The 16,960-nt window shown below is 51.5% G+C and overlaps 2 gene segments (V, D, J or C); both read right to left on the reverse strand.

The window, feature by feature from the left end:
* Window positions 1-1,934: 1,934 nt before the first annotated feature.
* LOC129148309 (immunoglobulin heavy variable 3-74-like) lies at window positions 1,935-2,815 on the reverse strand. The segment is given in 3 exon segments: window positions 1,935-2,002; window positions 2,221-2,541; window positions 2,637-2,815. Coding segments are annotated over 3 exon segments (492 nt in total).
* A 3,237-nt stretch (window positions 2,816-6,052) lies between these two features.
* On the reverse strand, window positions 6,053-14,310 carry LOC129148310 (immunoglobulin heavy variable 3-74-like). The segment is given in 4 exon segments: window positions 6,053-6,120; window positions 6,350-6,658; window positions 6,753-6,781; window positions 14,294-14,310. Coding segments are annotated over 4 exon segments (423 nt in total).
* Between the last annotated feature and the right edge of the window lie 2,650 nt (window positions 14,311-16,960).

The raw sequence follows: 16,960 nt of genomic DNA on the forward strand, positions 1-16,960 counted from the left end.
TGCCTCCCGCCCACAGACACCGCCCTGAGGACCTGTGGGCCCTGCTTCCTGCCCCCAAGGCCGCTATTTTAATTCGCACAGGTGAGCATGTCTCAGGGCTCTGAGGTCTGACTGTGGCCCAGAAGGAGGAGGGACTGTCCCACCGCCGGCTTTTCTTTTCGGCCCCATCCGAGTCCCAGAGTGCACATGGGGGGGAGAGGGGAGGCTCCCTGCCAGGAGGGGGAGACCCTGGGGCCTGGATGCGGGGCCTGAAGAGCTGACCTCGCTGGGCTCTGGGAGGTTGGGAGGTTCCCAGGAAGGACAGGGTGGGGGCAGCGCAGTTAATAAGGGAGAGAGAGGCCCACCTGGTCCAGGGAGTGTGCCCTGAGGACCGGCCTAGGGGTCCTCCAGGGACCAGGCAGCTTTGGGAACTGGAGGGGTCCTGGCGGGCGGGGGCTGGGATGTCACCTGCAGGGGCCGCCCAGGCGCCTCCTGGCTTCTCCCTGAGGCGCAGGGGGCTCGCACCCCGCCCTCCCCTGCCCTGGTTGCCCTGAGGCTGCAGGGAGGAGGCACCTTTTCTATTCAGAGATGACGTCATTATTCACATGGAAAATCCTAAAGGATCTGGAAAGATAGACCAGGACAGGAATTGGTGCACAAGCACCAACCAGTGGGAAAATGCATTTGCACAGAAAAACATCAACAACCCCTGCGAGGCATAAACACAGAGAAACACCTGAGGGTCAGCCTAAAGCCTGACGCCCAGGCTCTGCCCACGGAAAGTGATAACACGGGTCAGGGGTCCTGACGCAGGTGTGACCCAGAGAAACCAACACGCTTTTTCAGCAAAAGGCTTCACACCATGGCCACACACACCGAGTGAGGCCGCTTTAATTCTTTATTTAGAAACTGAGCTGTGTCTGAGCTCCATCATCATTCCTACTGGAACATGCACATGGTCCTCCCTGGACTTGGAACTCTGGACGAAAGGGACCACATGCTGACCTGACAGCCCAGGGAAGGCCTGCATGGTGATCCTGCAAACTCAGAGACCTACAGTCACCACAAAGGATGGTCTAAAAAGCAGTTGTGGTGGGAATTTACGTCCTAGGCTGGGCTGGTATCTTCACTGACAAGGTCAACCTTTACCTTAACTGAGCCTATCTGTCTTTTTCATCTATGATAACATACCCTTGCAATGTCTGGGTAACTTGTAACTTCCCTTGTTCCAGACCCTTTGGGATACAGCCTAATGTGCCTGGGCGCCAGGACAGATACCACAAATTCATTCATTGTTATGTTAATTGTTCCTGCACCCACCTAAGCATGTGTCTATCATTTTACTTTTTATCCAGTCCCAGAGGTTTCCCGGCTTTGCTTTCTCCCGCCTCTCTAGTCTATCACCAATGGATTTCATGTAACTCACCTAGGTCCGTCTTTGGATTGCAATGTATAAATACAGATGTAACCCGCCATTCTCAGGAGCATTAGCTCAGTTTGTTGAGGTTCTGCTTCCCGCATTTGTCGACAATTTGGCTGAAATAAACTCACAAAATCTCTTTACAGGTTTGGATGTTTTTAAAAAATATATTTTATTGATTTTTTACAGAGAGGAAGGGATGGGGTTAGAGAATTAGAAACATCGATGAGAGAGAAACATTGATCAGCTGCCTCCTGCACAGTTCCCACTGGGGATGTGCCTGCTACTAAGGTACATGCCCTTGACCTGAATCAAACCTGAACCCTTCAGTCTGCAGGCCGACACTCTATCCTCTGAGCCAAACCTTTTAGGGCTTGAATGTTGTTGTTTTTCACGTGAACAGTACTAAGACGGGTTTTCACTTACCATTTCCTTCCTGTCCTGTTTTAACATAAGTTTCCTTTATTTATTTAATTAGTTTTGTTAATCCTCAACCAGGTAGGAATTTGTGATCAAAGTTCCTGTGAGGTTCCTTTCAGTCACTGAATTTGGTCAGATTTATGACAGAGCCTCCTTTTTTATTCACAAACGCAATCTCTAAACCTAGAGATTTAGAAAAGGGCTTTCTGTGAGCTCTGTGGCTGAGCCTGGGAGCAAAGTTAATTTAAGGCAGAGCAGGAAATGGTGTCTGTGCTTAACTCTCCACCAGCTCCTGTTTAGGGGCTATGCTGGTCCCCAGCGCCCCCTGGTGTTCTGGATGCTCCCTGCAGCCCAGCCCTGCAGCCTCCCTCTGGGAGGTTTGTGTCTGGGCTCACACTGACTTCCCCTCACTGTGTCTATTCCACAGTAATACATGGCCGTGTCCAGGGCTGTCAGGCTGTTCATTTGCAGATACAGCGTGTTCTTGGCGTTGTCCCTGGAGATGGTGAATCGGCCTTTCACAGAGTCGGTGTAGGATGTTGTACTGCTATCACCATTAATGTCTGAGACCCACTCCAGCCCCTTCCCTGGAGCCTGGCGGACCCAGCTCATCCAGCTGCTACTGAAGGTGAATCCAGAGGCTGCACAGGAGAGTCTCAGAGACCCCCCAGGCAGCACTAAGCCTCCCCCAGACTCCACCAGCTGCACCTCACACTGGACACCTGCAAACACAGAGACACAAGGTGGACTTAGAATCACATGGAAGCACAAACAGGCACAGGCACAGGTCTCAGCGCTCCCCTCTCCTGAGAATGACCTTGAAGAATGATCAGGAGGAAAACACAGCTTGGCACCAAGTCCATGGTGGAGCCACTGGGGTCCTGTCTCAGGCACTTGGGTTCTGGGTGTCTCCCCAGCATGTGGGGCTGGGCCCTCTTTTATGAGCAGGAGGAGAGCCCCATTTGCATGGAGTCTGGATATAAGGGTGCAGCTGGGACCCTGGGCTGCATGCCTGGCCTTGTCATCCTAGGGGCGACCCCAGATGGAAAGGACTCAAGAATGCTGGCCACAAGGGGTCCCGTCCTGACCCACCCTCCCTCCCTCCTTTCTCGACACCTAGTGTTAGAGAGTGGGAATTTTTGAGCATGCTTTCTCCTAGTAAACTTGGCCATAAATCCCAGCTACAACTAACAAAATAGACTTACAAGATGTATCACTGTCAACTTTCCTGATAACGGGATGCAGTTACTTACTCCACCAGGTGCCAGGACCTTATAAATGACATGTTGACTTTACCTAAGAAAAACTACTTTGTTTAAATTGTTTTAAAATTGTTTGCTCTGCAAAAACAGGAGGTTGTGAATGGGTATAAATACGGTCAGACACAAAGGGTCGGGGCTGCTCTCGGGGCTATGTGGAGAGAGCAGTCAGCTGGCCGGTTATTAAAAGGTTCCCTAAATTTTCATTTGGTCTGGACTCCAGTGGTCATTTCCTTGCGTTCGCTCCATAACACTGGTCACTCTGACCCCATTCCTTTGGAGGCAGCTTCCACGTTTGAGAGTCCTCCGTCCTTGGGGTTTTGATGAGGACCCAGGGGTGCTGCCCCCAGCGGCACATGGATGGGGCTTCCTCTCGCTCTCCTTCACCAGCCGTGGGCCATGCTACCTTTCTGGGTTTGGGAATAAGAATTTGCTTTGGAATGATAATTTTCTTTTAAGACTGAAAGATTGTCTTTGTTGTTTTCCCCAATCACATCTCACAAACATGAATATGAAACCAGACAATGCATGGGTCCCTGCTGCCTGTCACTGCTTGAGCCAATTAGGCAGAGACAGGGTTGAATCATATATGAGCCTTTATTCCAATGCTGTGGGCAATATGGGAGCGCAGCCGGCCACCCACAGAAATCTGCTCTGCCCCCACCATGAGCCAGCCGCTTGTATTGGGTAAAAGGACAAAAGCTTACAGGGGAAGTAGCCAAAGGCTGTGCCAGAGGGGCCGTTGACAGGGAGCAGAGGGCTGGGGTCTTCCAAGGGCTGGCGGTCTGGTTCCTGCAGGGAAGTTGTGAATCTCCCCCTGACAATCGGCAGCTCCAAATGGGGAGGAAGGGCTGCACTTCCAGGTGAGCTCCCAGGTCCCCGTGCGGCTGCCCGCCAGGTGAGAACGTGCTTCTTTAATCAGAATGAACAATCACGGTTAACAGAGCAGGATTACTATTCCTGACAGTTCTAGCTGGTCCCCCACATTCTATTTCTCCCCGATCAATAACTCGAACGTGTACAAGTGACGAGGGAGGAGAGGCTGGGCTGGACATGTGGCCACAGTTTCCATCTCAAACCTGCTGTCCCTGTCACAAGCACACATCTGCCTGCCCGAAACCACAGATTTCACTCGACTTCCCTGCTGTTGGTGTACAAAAGGCCTGTATTCCCAGCCTCTCAACGTGGGAGAGTTTCCATCCTTTAACAATGGAGCCCTGACTGGTGTGGCTCAGTGGTTGGACCATTGGCCTGCACACCAAAGGGTGTGAACTCTTTAGAATTAATTCCATTCAGGTAGCAGGTTTGTAATAATTGTGTGTACTTTTCTCTTCATGTTATAGGACTTCCCAGGCACTGAAGAACATACAGGAGGACTTGGAGACACAGGAAAAACCCATATATTTCCAGATGTTCCACATGTACCAGTACCGTGATTCAGGGAAGAATGCTTCTCTCCAAATCCTGAGCCCCAATATGGAGGTAGCCCTCTCTTTATACCCTTTGGTTTCTTTGTTCCCCAAATATGGATGGGACTTCCGGACCTTTTGCGGGATTTGCAGAAGACCCCATGTGTTGGGATGGGGGCCGTGAGACCACACCTAAAGGCCTGGACTGGAGCCAGCACTGATATCCCCTCCGGGGTTGTGTATGGTTCATGGTTTATGGCCTCTGTAAAATGTGAGTATTTAGGTAAACCAGTCTTGCAAGACCGGATTAAGGAAGGGGCAGTGACTAGACTATAGGCTAACACGAATGTGCATTAGGGATACAGAGTCAGGCTGCTAGCACCCCACCTCCAAATGTCTTATTTTCCTCACCATCCACACGGGAGGAAATGTTTATGAATGTGCACAGAGGGTGGGGGGGTGGAGGATAGGACCTAAACAAGCAGTAGGACATACCTCTCAGAATCCAAGACTTCTGGCTCCCAACTGCTTGCCTGCCTGCGAGCCCCTAACCGCTTCTGCCTGCCAGCCTGATCACCCCCTAACCACTCCCCTGCCAGCCTGATAGACACCTAACTGCTTCCCTGCCTGCCCCATTAACCCTAACTGCCCTCCCCTGCTGGCCTGATCGCACACAACTGCCCTCCCCTGCTGGCCATCTCGTGGTGGGCATCTTGTGTCCACATGGGGGCGGCAATCTTGTGTGTTGGAGTGATGGTCAGTTTGCATATTACTCTTTTATTAGATAGGATACCCTTGCAATGTCAGGATAATTTGTAACTTCCCTTTTTCCAGACACCTTGGGGCACAGCCTAATGTGCCTGGGCACCAGGACAGATACCACAAATTCCTTCACTGTTATCATGTTGATTGTTCCTGCACCCACCTAAGCATGTGTCTATCATTTTACTCTTTATTAAATCCCAGAGGTTTCCCAGCTTTGCTTTCTCCCACCTCTCTAGTCTTTCACCAATGGATTTCATGTAACCCACCTATGTCCCTCCTTGGATTCCAATGTATCAATACAGATGTAACCTGCCATTCTTAGGAGCATTATCTCAGTTTGTTGTGGTTCTGCTTCCCGCATTTCTCGAAAATTTGGCGGAAATAAACTCAAAAATAAACTCGCAGGTTTGGATGTTTTTAAAATATATATATATATTTATTGATTTTTTACAGAGAGGAAGGGAGAGGGATAGAGAGTTAGGAACATCAATGAAAGAGAAACATTGATCAGCTGCCTCCTGCACAGTTCCCACTGGAGATGTGCCTGCAACCAAGGTACATGCCCTTGACCTGAATCGAACCTGGGACCCTTATGTCTGCAGGCTGATGCTCTATCCACTGAGCAAAACCGGTTAAGGCTTGAACGTTATTGTTTTTTAAGTTAACAGTACTAAGATGGGTTTCCTCCTACCATTTCCTTCCTGTCCTGTTTTAACATAAGATTCCTTTATTTATTTAATTAGTTTTGATAATCCTCAACCAGGTAGGAATTTGTGATCAAAGTTCCTGTGAGGTTCCTTTCAGTCACTGAATTTGGTCAGATTTATGACAGAGCCTCCTTTTTTATTCACAAACACAATCTCTAAACCTAGAGATTTAGAAAAGGGCTTTCTGTGAGCTCTGTGGCTGAGCCTGGGAGCAAAGTTAATTTAAGGCAGAGCAGGAAATGGTGTCTTTGCTTAAGTCTCCACCTGCTCCTGGCCTGGCTGCTGTGCTGGTGCCCATTGCCCCCTGGTGTTTTGTACACTCCCTGCAGCCCAGCCCTGCAGCCTCCCTCAGGGAGGTTTGTGTCTGGGCTCACACTGACTTCCCCTCACTGTGTCTCCCACAGTAATACAGGGCCGTGTCCTCGGCTCTCAGGCTGTTCATTTGCAGATACAGCGTGTTCTTGGCGTTGTCCCTGGAGATGGTGAATCGGCCCTTCACAGAGTTGGCATAGTTTGTGGTACTTCCATCAGGATTAATTTCACCAAGCCACTCCAGCCCCTTCCCTGGAGCCTGGCGGACCCAGCTCATCCAGTAGCTACTGAAGGTGAATCCTGAGGCTGCACAGGAGAGTCTCAGAGACCCCCCAGGCGGCACCAAGCCTCCCCCAGACTCCACCAGCTGCACGTCACATTGGACACCTGCAAACACAGAGACACAGGGGGACTTAGAATCACATGGAAGCACAAACAGGCACAGGCACAGGTCTCAGTGCTCCCCTCTCCTGAGAATGACCTTGAAGAATGATCAGGAGGAAAACGCAGCTTGGCACCAAGTCCATGGTGGAGCCGCTGGGGTCCTGTCTCAGGCACTTGGGTTCTGGGTGTCTCCCCAGCATGCGGGGCTGGGCCCTCTTTTATGAGCAGGAGGAGAGCCCCATTTGCATGGAGTCTGGATATAAGGGTGCAGCTGGGACCCTGGGCTGCATGCCTGACCTTGTCATCCTCGGGGCGACCCCAGATGGGAAAGGACTCAAGAATGCTGGCCACAAGGGGTCCTGTCCTGACCCACCCTCCTTCCCTCCTTTCCCCAGACCCAGTCACTTAAATCCCATTCCTTTGAGGGCAGCTCCCAAGATTGAGTCCTCCATCCTTGCGGTTTTGATGAGGACCCAGGGGTGCTGCCCCCAGAGGCACATGGATGGAGCTCCCTCTTGATCTCCTTCACTTGCCATTGGCCATGTTGCCTTTCTGGGTTTGGGAATGAGAGCTTGCATTGGAATGATGATTTTATTTTGAGAATGAAAGATTGTCTTTGTTGTTTTCCCCAATCACATCTCACACACATGAATATGTAACCAGACAATACATGGGTCCCTGCTGCCTGTCATTCTTGGAGCCAATTAGGCAGAGACAGGATTGAATCATATATGAGCCTTTATTCCAATGCTGCAGGCAATGTCGGAGCGCAGCCGGCCATCCACAGAAATCTGCTCTGCCCCCACCATGAGCCAGCCGCTTGTATTGGGTAAAAGGACAAAAGCTTACAGGGGAAGTAGCCAAAGGCTGTGCCAAAGGGGCCGTTGACAGGGAGCAGAGGGCTGGGGTCTTCCAAGGGAAGCTGTGAATCTCCCCCTGACAATCGGCAGCTCCAAATGGGGAGGAAGGGCTGCACTTCCAGGTGAGCTCCCAGGTCCCCGTGCGGCTGCCAGCCAGGTGAGAACGTGCTTCTTTAATCAGAATGAACAATCACGGTTAACAGAGCAGGATTACTATTCCTGACAGTTCTAGCTGGTCCCCCACATTCTATTTCTCCCCGATCAATAACTCGAACGTGTACAAGTGACGAGGGAGGAGAGGCTGGGCTGGACCCTGTGGCCACAGCCTCCATCTCAAACCTGCTGTCCCTGTCACAAGCATGCAGCTGCCTGTCCGAAACCACAGGTTTCACTCGACTTCCCTGCTGTTCGTGTGCAAAAGGCCTGTGTTCCCAGCCTCTCAACATGGGAGAGTTTCCATCCTTTAACAATGGAGCCCTGGCTGGTGTGGCTCAGTGGTTGGACCATCAGCCTGCACACCAAAGGGTCAAACTCGTTAGAATTAATCCCATTCAGGTAGCAGGTTTTTAATAAGTGTGTGCCCTTTCCTCTCCACACGGGGAAGAAACGTGTATGAACGGATGTTGTAAATGAAGAAAAAACAATTTGTTGATGTAAGAAATGTCTAAACATGGAGAGAATGTTTTTTAAGCTTTTATTGGAGCCAAACTGACAATAACGGTTGGGGAGCAAGACCTCAAATGCACAGAGAATAACCGTTTGCAGCTGCGTGTGTGCATTTGAAGTTCAGGAGGGAAGGTGAGGAAGGTGACAGGGAGGAGGGAGAGAGACAGGCGGGGACTGGGTACCAGGACAGTTACTAGGAGGTGCTCTCCTGAGGGGGGTCATGCTGATGTCACAGGTGTGTTAACACAGAAGCACAGGGACAATGGACGGGTTTGCTCAAGGCAAAGATGAGCCTTTTAGTAAAGAAGTGATAGGCCTGGGGCGTGCCCACCCCCAGGGCTGCCCAGATAGGAATGTGTGATCAGAGCCTCCTGTGAGGTTCCTTTCAGTCCCTGAGTTTTGTCAGATTTTCCACAGAGCCTCCTTTTTGTTCACAAACACAATCCCTAAACCTAGACATAGGAAAGGGCCTCTGAGAGCTTTGTGCTGAGCCTTGGAGCAAAACTAATTTATGACAGAGCAGGAAATGTTATCTTTGCTGAACTCTCCACCTGCTCCTGGTCCTGGCCATATGCTGGTCCTGAGCACCCCCTACAGTCCAGCCCTGCTGCCTCCCCCCAGAGAGGGTTATGTCTGGGCTCACACTGACTTCCCCTCACTGTGTATCTTGCACAGTGATACACGGCTGTGTCCTCGCTGGTCACGGAGCTCAGCTGCAGGGAGAACTGCTTCTTGGACGTGTCGGGGTGTCAGGGACACTATGAAAGGTCGCTCTCATTCTGCTGACAATAGGAAAGTGCCATCAAAACAAGTCAGGGGACACTGTGTGGGCAGGGGACTGAATCTTATCAGTCCCTTCGGGTGCAAGGACTCTGTCAGCTTACACCCGGTCTCCAACATCATGGTCGATGACTAACCAACTTTGGAGAGATGGCGTGTACTGTCTGTACCACTTGGACCTGAAGTAGGTCCTTCCCAGCCACTGGAGCCCTTTCCCTGGGGGCTGCCTGACCCAGTCCCAAGTGGTGCTGTTGCTGGAGAGACTCTGTCCCCAGAGTCGGCACAGGTGAGGGACAGGGTCTGTGGGGGCTGCACCACTGTGGAGCCTGACTCCTGCAGCTGCACCTGGGACAGGACACCTGGGACAGAAGGAAGCAACAAGGTTAATCAGTCCACGTCTCTGTGAACACAGCTGTGATCCGCCAGGTCGCCAGACGCTGACTCCAGGGGAGCCCCAGCATGGGAAGGAATACGAGGAAGGAGACAGTCATGTCTCTGGGTCAGCCAGACTCAGCAGGCTCTGCGGCCCCAGTGGGGCTGTATTTACACAGGAAGCCACACGTGGCATTTGCCTGAGCATCGCTCACTGGTATAAGGCCCACTGTGCCCATAGACCACTGAGGCACAGACCCCAGTTCTGCAGTCAGATTTCTTCAGAGCTAGGTCCTTGGGCAAGTGAGACCCAAGGCAGGGGCCACAGACAAGGGTGCTCAGAGGCAGGCCTCTGGTGTGGGCATTCTTGATTTTACATCAATTCCAGAGCCTGTTTATCAGTATTAATTGATTGGATTTCATTCATTCATTCATTCATTCATTCATTCATTCATTCCACCAACACTGAGGGCCAGTGATACACCAGCGTCCCTCTAGGCAACAAGGACAAACCAGCGAAGAAGACTGAGGCCCCATCCCCGTGTTTTGGGGTCTCACGCCAGGTGCTCGTGAGTCAGATACACACCATGTGGCCCTCAGAGCTAGGCAGCTGGATCTGGGAGCAGAGAGTGCAGGTGAGCGTGTTCAGCCCTGGGCACCCACAGGGGAAGGACATAAGCCTGGGCTTGCATTTTGCCTCCTGATGAGGTGCCTCACCCTGAGCACAGGGAGCTGGGGGTGGGGGGGGGCCTCTGCAGCGAGCAGGGGTAAGAGCAGCCGAAACACCAAATGGCCAGGTGGGTGGATAGAAGCTCTTCTTCCTAAAAGGACCCCAGTGGTTAGTCTGCAAAGAGAGATGGCTCCTGCCCTGACAGGTATGGCTCAGTGGATAGAGCGTCTGCCGGGGCACTGAAGGGTCCTATGCAAGGTTTAGGTCATGGGCAGGTACCTGGGTTGCAGAATCCCATGGTCCTGGTGAGGGTGTGTGCAGCAGGCAACCAATTGATGTGTGTCTCTCACATGGATATTTCTCTCAGTCTCTCCCCATCCCTTCCACTTTCACTAAAAATCAATGGGAAAATATCCTTGGCTGAGAATTAACAACAATAAATGAAATAAAAAAATGAAAAAAATAAAATAAAAATATAATCAAATAGTCATGGCTCCTGACAGGGAGTCGCAGAAGAGAGGTTGTGCTTAGGGACACTTTTCTGGCTGCCCCTGATCAGGACCTCCTCTGCCCACCCTCTGGGCTTGACCACACACAAGGGCTGCCTATCCCACCATGGGCTGCATCCCTGAGGGGGGCAGGGGACGTCACCCTTTCTCAGCACATCCGAGAGCCCTGCAGGTGGGCTCAGTGCTGTGGGGCATCTCTAGCACACTGATCCCGGGCACAGGGAGCCTGGGGAGGAGGATAGTGGGGCAGTGTTGAAGCATAGTCACCTCGATCTTGTGTAAAAACTGCTGTTTGAAATTTTAACCCTGCTATGTTGGCTTCTGTGAACACTTGCTTGCTTAACTAATAGGGAAAATAAGACTACTACCATTCCAGAGAGGCCATAAACTATATTCCCCAGACAGAGTTGTCAGTGCAGGCCTTAAGATATGGTTGATAGATCCTCCCTTCCCCCAACTGATGAACTGAGTATGACGTAAACTGTACTTGCGGCCTGGACATTCCTGAGCACCTAACCAGGCACCTTATATGGACTGTACCACCAATCAGCACCTGCCAAATACCCTAAGCCCCCGATTCTAAATACCTAAGTGCCTAATCATGTGCCTTATATGAAATCACCAATCAGCGTGTGCCAAGTACCCTAAGCCCCATCCCTTCCCATTCCTCCCCTCAAAAGGCATCTTCACTCCTGCATGTGTGCTCTCTTCCTTTGCAAGGCAGCCCGGAAGAGTCCTTCTCCTCTAATAAAGCCCATGTCCTGGTTTTTGGCGCTCTGTCTCATCTTTCATTTGGTGCCAAAGTCTGGGAGAGGTGCATGTGAGCGTGGACAATCCTCGGACCTAGGCCCGAGCTTCTGACTCCTGATCTGGCACTGCTCGGTGGTAACCTAGCCCCGAGCTTCTGACTCCTGCTGTGGCTCTGCTCAGTGGCATGGTCCTGAGTGGTTTGGCCCGTTCCGGACACCTCTCGAACCCTGCCATACCAGGACCTGTGGGGATCTTGTCGCTTTCTAACCGGTAGGCTTCAGGGACTTTCCCGACTGCCCCTCCCTATCGTTTCCTTGACCTGGAAGGGTTTCAAGAGTTTTCCCGTCTACTCGGCTACATGTTCTATGTTCTATGAAAACCCAGGTGCCTGGCTGGGAAAACTCTGCTCTACTCCATGGGAAAGGTCTCGGGGTGACGACCTTGGAACCTTCTCTCCTCTTTCTCTCTGTAGGTTGGCTGAGGAAAAAAGAGGACGCTCCTTCTTTCCTCCCCAACTTCTCGGTGGCCCTTCCCTCCGGTCATGGGAACCTCTCAGTACAACCCCCCCTCTACACGCATCCTTGCCAATCTCTCAACCTTTGGTCTTTCTGGCTACCTCAAACCAAAGAAGCTCTACCTGGCCACAATATAAACTCGACAATGTCTCTCTGTGGCCTGAAAATGGCACTTTCGATTCCAATATCCTTCAAGACCTAGATAATTTTTGCCACCGGACAGGGAGGCCTCAGATATCCCTATGAACAAGCTTTCCCCCTCATACTCTCCCCACACTGCTCTCGCCCCTTGCTTTACTCCTCATGTTTCACCCATCAGATCTTCCTCGCAAAGTCCTCTTTGCCCTCTCAAACTTGTATCTAGCCCCTTTCTTTGTCTCCTGACTGCTCTTTCGACTTAGCAGATCATTCCTCTCCATGTGTCTCACTCCTGCCACCTCCTAACAACCCTGCCACGAAAACTGCACCCCACGCTCTACCTCTGAGAATTCTAACCGCCTACCTTCCCCTGTGCTCTCTGCCTAATCTCTGCCCCTGTGACCACCAGCAACCGAATTCACAGGTGCCTGGCCATTCCCTTCTCACTTTATGATCTTCCTGAGAGCCCAAATACTGATAACGTGAGCTCTAAAACACCCTTTCCCACCTAACACTCATTCTCAAGCCACCCAAAGACTGCCATCCTCCACAGCCCCTTCTATTCCCACGTCCATTCTATCCCTGAGGGAGGCAGCAGGAACTGAGGGCATAGTCTGAGTCCACGTCCCAGTCTCTATGTCCAGCCTCACAGATTGAGAGGCATCTCAGGTTTCTTTTTCCACTGACCTGATCACCTTTACTCCCCAACATACGCCGCAACTTCAAAAATAGATACAGGTCCACAAACCCCACAAAAAGACCCCGTTAACCTGACCTTTAAGGTCTTTAATAATAGAGACAAGGAGACCCAAATCTAAAATCAAAGGTGAGATCAGGCCAAGGCTGAGGCCCAGTAGGAGGCCTTCCAGCTCCTAGCCACCGCTTTCAAACCCCAAACGAAGTGCCAGTCCTCCAACTGCAGGTAAATCAGGGGCTAAGCCTCCTCCAGGCCCATGCTTCAAATGCAGCAAGGAAGGACAGTGAGCCAAGTCCTGCTCAAACCCGAGACCCCCACCTGGGCCCTGCCCAAGGTGTGGAAGGGAAGGCCACTGGAAATCAGACTGTAGTCTGGCTCCTCTGGGTCTGGCCTCAACCAGTCCAGCATGGCCACCCTCTGGATCCGGTTTGGAGCTCCCAGACCTCCTGGGACTGGCCACCAAAATAGCTGTCCAGGCCCTGACAGGGCCCCACAGACTAACATCACCAGGACAGAGCCTTGGGTAACGACTGTGGTGGCAGGTAAGCCGATCTCCTTTTTAATTGACACTGGGGCCACTTATTCTGACCTCTCTGAATTTGCTGGGACCCTTGTCCCCTCCTCAGTCTCTATTATGGGGGTTGATGGATTAGTCTCACAGCCATTAACCACCTCACATCTACACTGCATCTTACTAAATTCCCCCTTCACTCTTTTCTCATTCTACATCGGTGCCTAGCCGGGGCTACCATACATCCCCTCATAAAACCCAGTTGTCCCAAACCACATTCACCTACCTCAGTTTCACTCTCTTACCCCACAAGGCCGAGCCATTCCTTGGACTGTAAATGCCTTATCTCCTTATCTCCTCTATGATCATTATCTCTAGGAAGAATGCAGTGGTTTGGGATTCAAGCTGCTAGAGGCCTGGCTTGCCTGGGAACGGGCTTCAGAGCCTGCTCCCTCCCCCGCTGCCTTTTCTAGCATAAAATACTGAAACATTGATTGCTATACATGTTTAGAAATACTTAATAGAAGGTCTGAGGCATGGTTATGCATTTTTGAAAGACATAGAAGGAAGGTTTGAAGGCAAATTTGAACTTGTGAAGGTTTTTGTGAAGGTTGTGCATGTGATGAGAAGGAAAAGAGAAATATAGAAAGAAAGAAAGAAAGAAGGAAAGAAGGAAAGAAAGAATGGAAGGAAGGAAGGAAGGAAGGAAGGAAGGAAGGAAGGAAGGAAGAAAGAAAGTTACTCTGAGCAAGAAAGTGAGGCTTCAGTCTCCAAGCCTGGCAGGACAAGGTTGCTGGATACTTCTTAAGCTAAACCAGAATATCCACAGTGTCTATCCAACCATCCAGGTCCCTGGCTTCTACTACACCTTTCCTTCCCTTTCCCTCCCACTTTCACTGCAATACAATCTCAGTCACTCATCTGTCACCCCTTATTGGCAGCGCCATGGCGACTACCTCTCAGCTTGGAGTGCGGAACTAGAAAAAAGGAATCTCATACCCTTTAGTCTACCTCTTCTCCTTAAAACTATCAGCTTGTCTCCATGATCAGGGATTTTTCTTCCTCTGTGGGGAAAACACATACATCTGTCTCCCCATCAGCTGGACAGGAATCTGTACTCTCATCTATCTCTCACACAATGTAGATGCAGCCCCAATAATCAGTCTTGACCTGTCCCCGTAACCCATCATATCTGACACAAAAGAGGAGTCCAGATCATCCCTCTCCTCATAACCCTCAGCATCATAGCAGGGGTTGGAACTGCCACAGGGGGCTTAACCACTGCTCTACCTATTTTGAAACCCTGTCTCAGGACCTACAAGAAACATGTGGATGCCCAGCAAGGGGCAAAACTGGGAAAACAAGAACCTCACTCCCAGGGTAACCTATTCTCCCCTTTCGTATCACTAGTGAGGCAACTGAGACCCCTACTCTTTTCCCCTCTAAAAATAACATCTAGGTCTCAGTTGTATTTCAGCTCTAGGTCTCAGTTGTAAAGCAGCAAAACCAGACAAGTGATACTGTGGCAGCCTCAGGACCAGCTTTTACCTCCCAAGTGACTCAACAGGATCGCTCTCAAGACTTCACCAACCAGTCTCTTGCGGAAATCATGCTGCTGCACCCCTCATCCAGCATGGAAAACACTACCTGTTTTTCACTCACTTACCCCATGACTCCTCCCACTATTAGGTCCACTGGTATTTATTCTTTTAATTTTGCTCTTTGGGTCTTGTCTCATGTGCTGTTTCACTAGTTTCTTGCAGAACAGAATGCAGGCGTTCACCAACCAGAAGTTGGGAGAGATCTATCTGGCCTTGAATTCAGAACCTAGAGACACCTATGTCACCAGAATCCTTGAGACCCCGGGTAGACACCCCTAACGATGCCCCCTCTCGGCAGGAAGTAGCTTCGGAAGATGGACCTTCACCCCCTGATCTTGCCTGGACTCTCAATTTTTTTTTAATATTACCAAAAGCCTGGAATGATAGGTCCTCCCTTGCTCCAACTGATGAAGGGAGTATGATGTAAACTGCACCTGTGGCCTGAACATTCCCGAGCACCTTAACCAGGCACCTTATATGGACTGTACATTGAACCACCAATCAGCACCTGCCAAATACCCTAAGCCCCCGATTCCTAAGTACCTAAATGTCTAATCATGTGCCTTATATGAAACCACCAATTATTGAGTGCTGAGTACCCTAAGCCCCATCCCTTCCCATTCCTCCCCTCAAAAGGCATCTTCACTCCTGCACGTGAGCTCTCTTCCTTTGCAAGGCAGCCCGGCAGGGTCCTTCTCCTCTAATAAAGCCTGTAGTCCTGGTTTTCTGCCCTCTGTCTCATCTTTCAATGGTCTCACGGGCCTTTCCCAGCACACAGGACTTCTTTCTCAGAAGGTCCGGAATTCCCATTCCAAATTTGGAAGACAACGAACTGAAAAACGTATAAATAGGAAAACTTCCTCCATGTGGGGCCAGAATTTGAGAAGCAATATTTCCTCTGAGCCCGCTAGTGATGAGAAGGAAATAAAATTAAGTGCTATCATAATAAAAGTCTCCAAATTCGTTTGGCTTATTGATTAAGGCGTCCTCTGTTTTACTTTGCTGATGTACAATATAACAGTGTTTCGTGGGTGGAGGGAGGGTACCTGGAGGTCAGAACAGCCATTTCAGGTGCCTGTTGCAAGACCACCCCCTCAGGCCCTTCTGGATGTGGAGGGACAGGAGGAGCTGCTGTGGGAACCCGCCCTAGGCGGCTCCCCAATCCTGCACCCACCTCCACAGAAGTGCAGCCCCTGGACACGGGAGGCCTTAGGCAGCCCCACTGCCCCTCGGGGACAGGAGGCTCTGAGTGTGGACAGGAGGGGCCCCTCTGGCTTCCCTGGTGCTGAGGACAGAAAGAGGACCAGTGGGCAAGGATCGGAGTTCCCCCTGAAAGGAAATCCAGTGTCCTAGTCCTCACCCTCTTGGGAGGTTTTCCTGATTCACTTTGCAGTAGACAGGCCTCTGTGGTCCACCCTCAGCTCAGTCACATTTTATACAAGAGACAGCCTGTGGCCAGTGGGTTCCTGAAGTTCCCAGGCCAGTCAGGATGGGGGGTAGGGGGCAGGTGAAAGCTGTGCACGTGACCAGCAGCCATTTCCCATGAGGGTCCCCTGGACAAAGGAGGTGGAGACACTAGGAAAGGCCTCATCCATGTGTTAAATAGCCCAATAGGAGACAGCAGGGCCCAGGGGAGGAGCCTGAGAGGAGGTGAGCCCCATAGTCCTCAGCCAATGAGGAACGGGGAGGGACCCTCTCCAATGGGATTAAGTTTCCTGTGGTGCCTGCTCTGTGCCTTCAGCCCACAGACACCGCCCTGAGGACCTGTGGGCCCTGCTTCCTGCCCCCAAGTCCGCTATTTGAATTCGCACAGGTGAGCATGTCTCAGGGCTCTGAGGTCTGACTGTGGCCCAGAAGGAGGAGGGACTGTCCCACCGCCGGCTTTTCTTTTCGGCCCCATCCGAGTCCCAGGGTGCGTGTGGGGGAGGGGGAAGGAGAGGGGAGGCTCCCTGCCAGGAGGGGGAGACCCTGGGGCCTGGATGCTGGGCCAGAAGAGCTCACCTTGCTGGGCTCCGGGCGGTTCCCAGGAAGGACAGGGCGGGGGCAGCGCAGCGAATAAGGGAGAGAGAGGCTCACCTGGTCCAGGGAGTGTGCCCTGAGGACCGGGCCCCGGGGTCCGACAGGGACCCGGCAGCTTTGGGAACTGGAGGGGTCCTGGTGGCGCCGGCTGGGATTCACCTGCAGGGGCTGCCCAAGCACCTTCTGGCTTCTCCTAGAGGCACAGGGGGCGCACACC

This window comes from Eptesicus fuscus, chromosome 24 (assembly GCF_027574615.1).
Source record: "Eptesicus fuscus isolate TK198812 chromosome 24, DD_ASM_mEF_20220401, whole genome shotgun sequence".
NCBI lineage: Eukaryota > Metazoa > Chordata > Mammalia > Chiroptera > Vespertilionidae > Eptesicus > Eptesicus fuscus.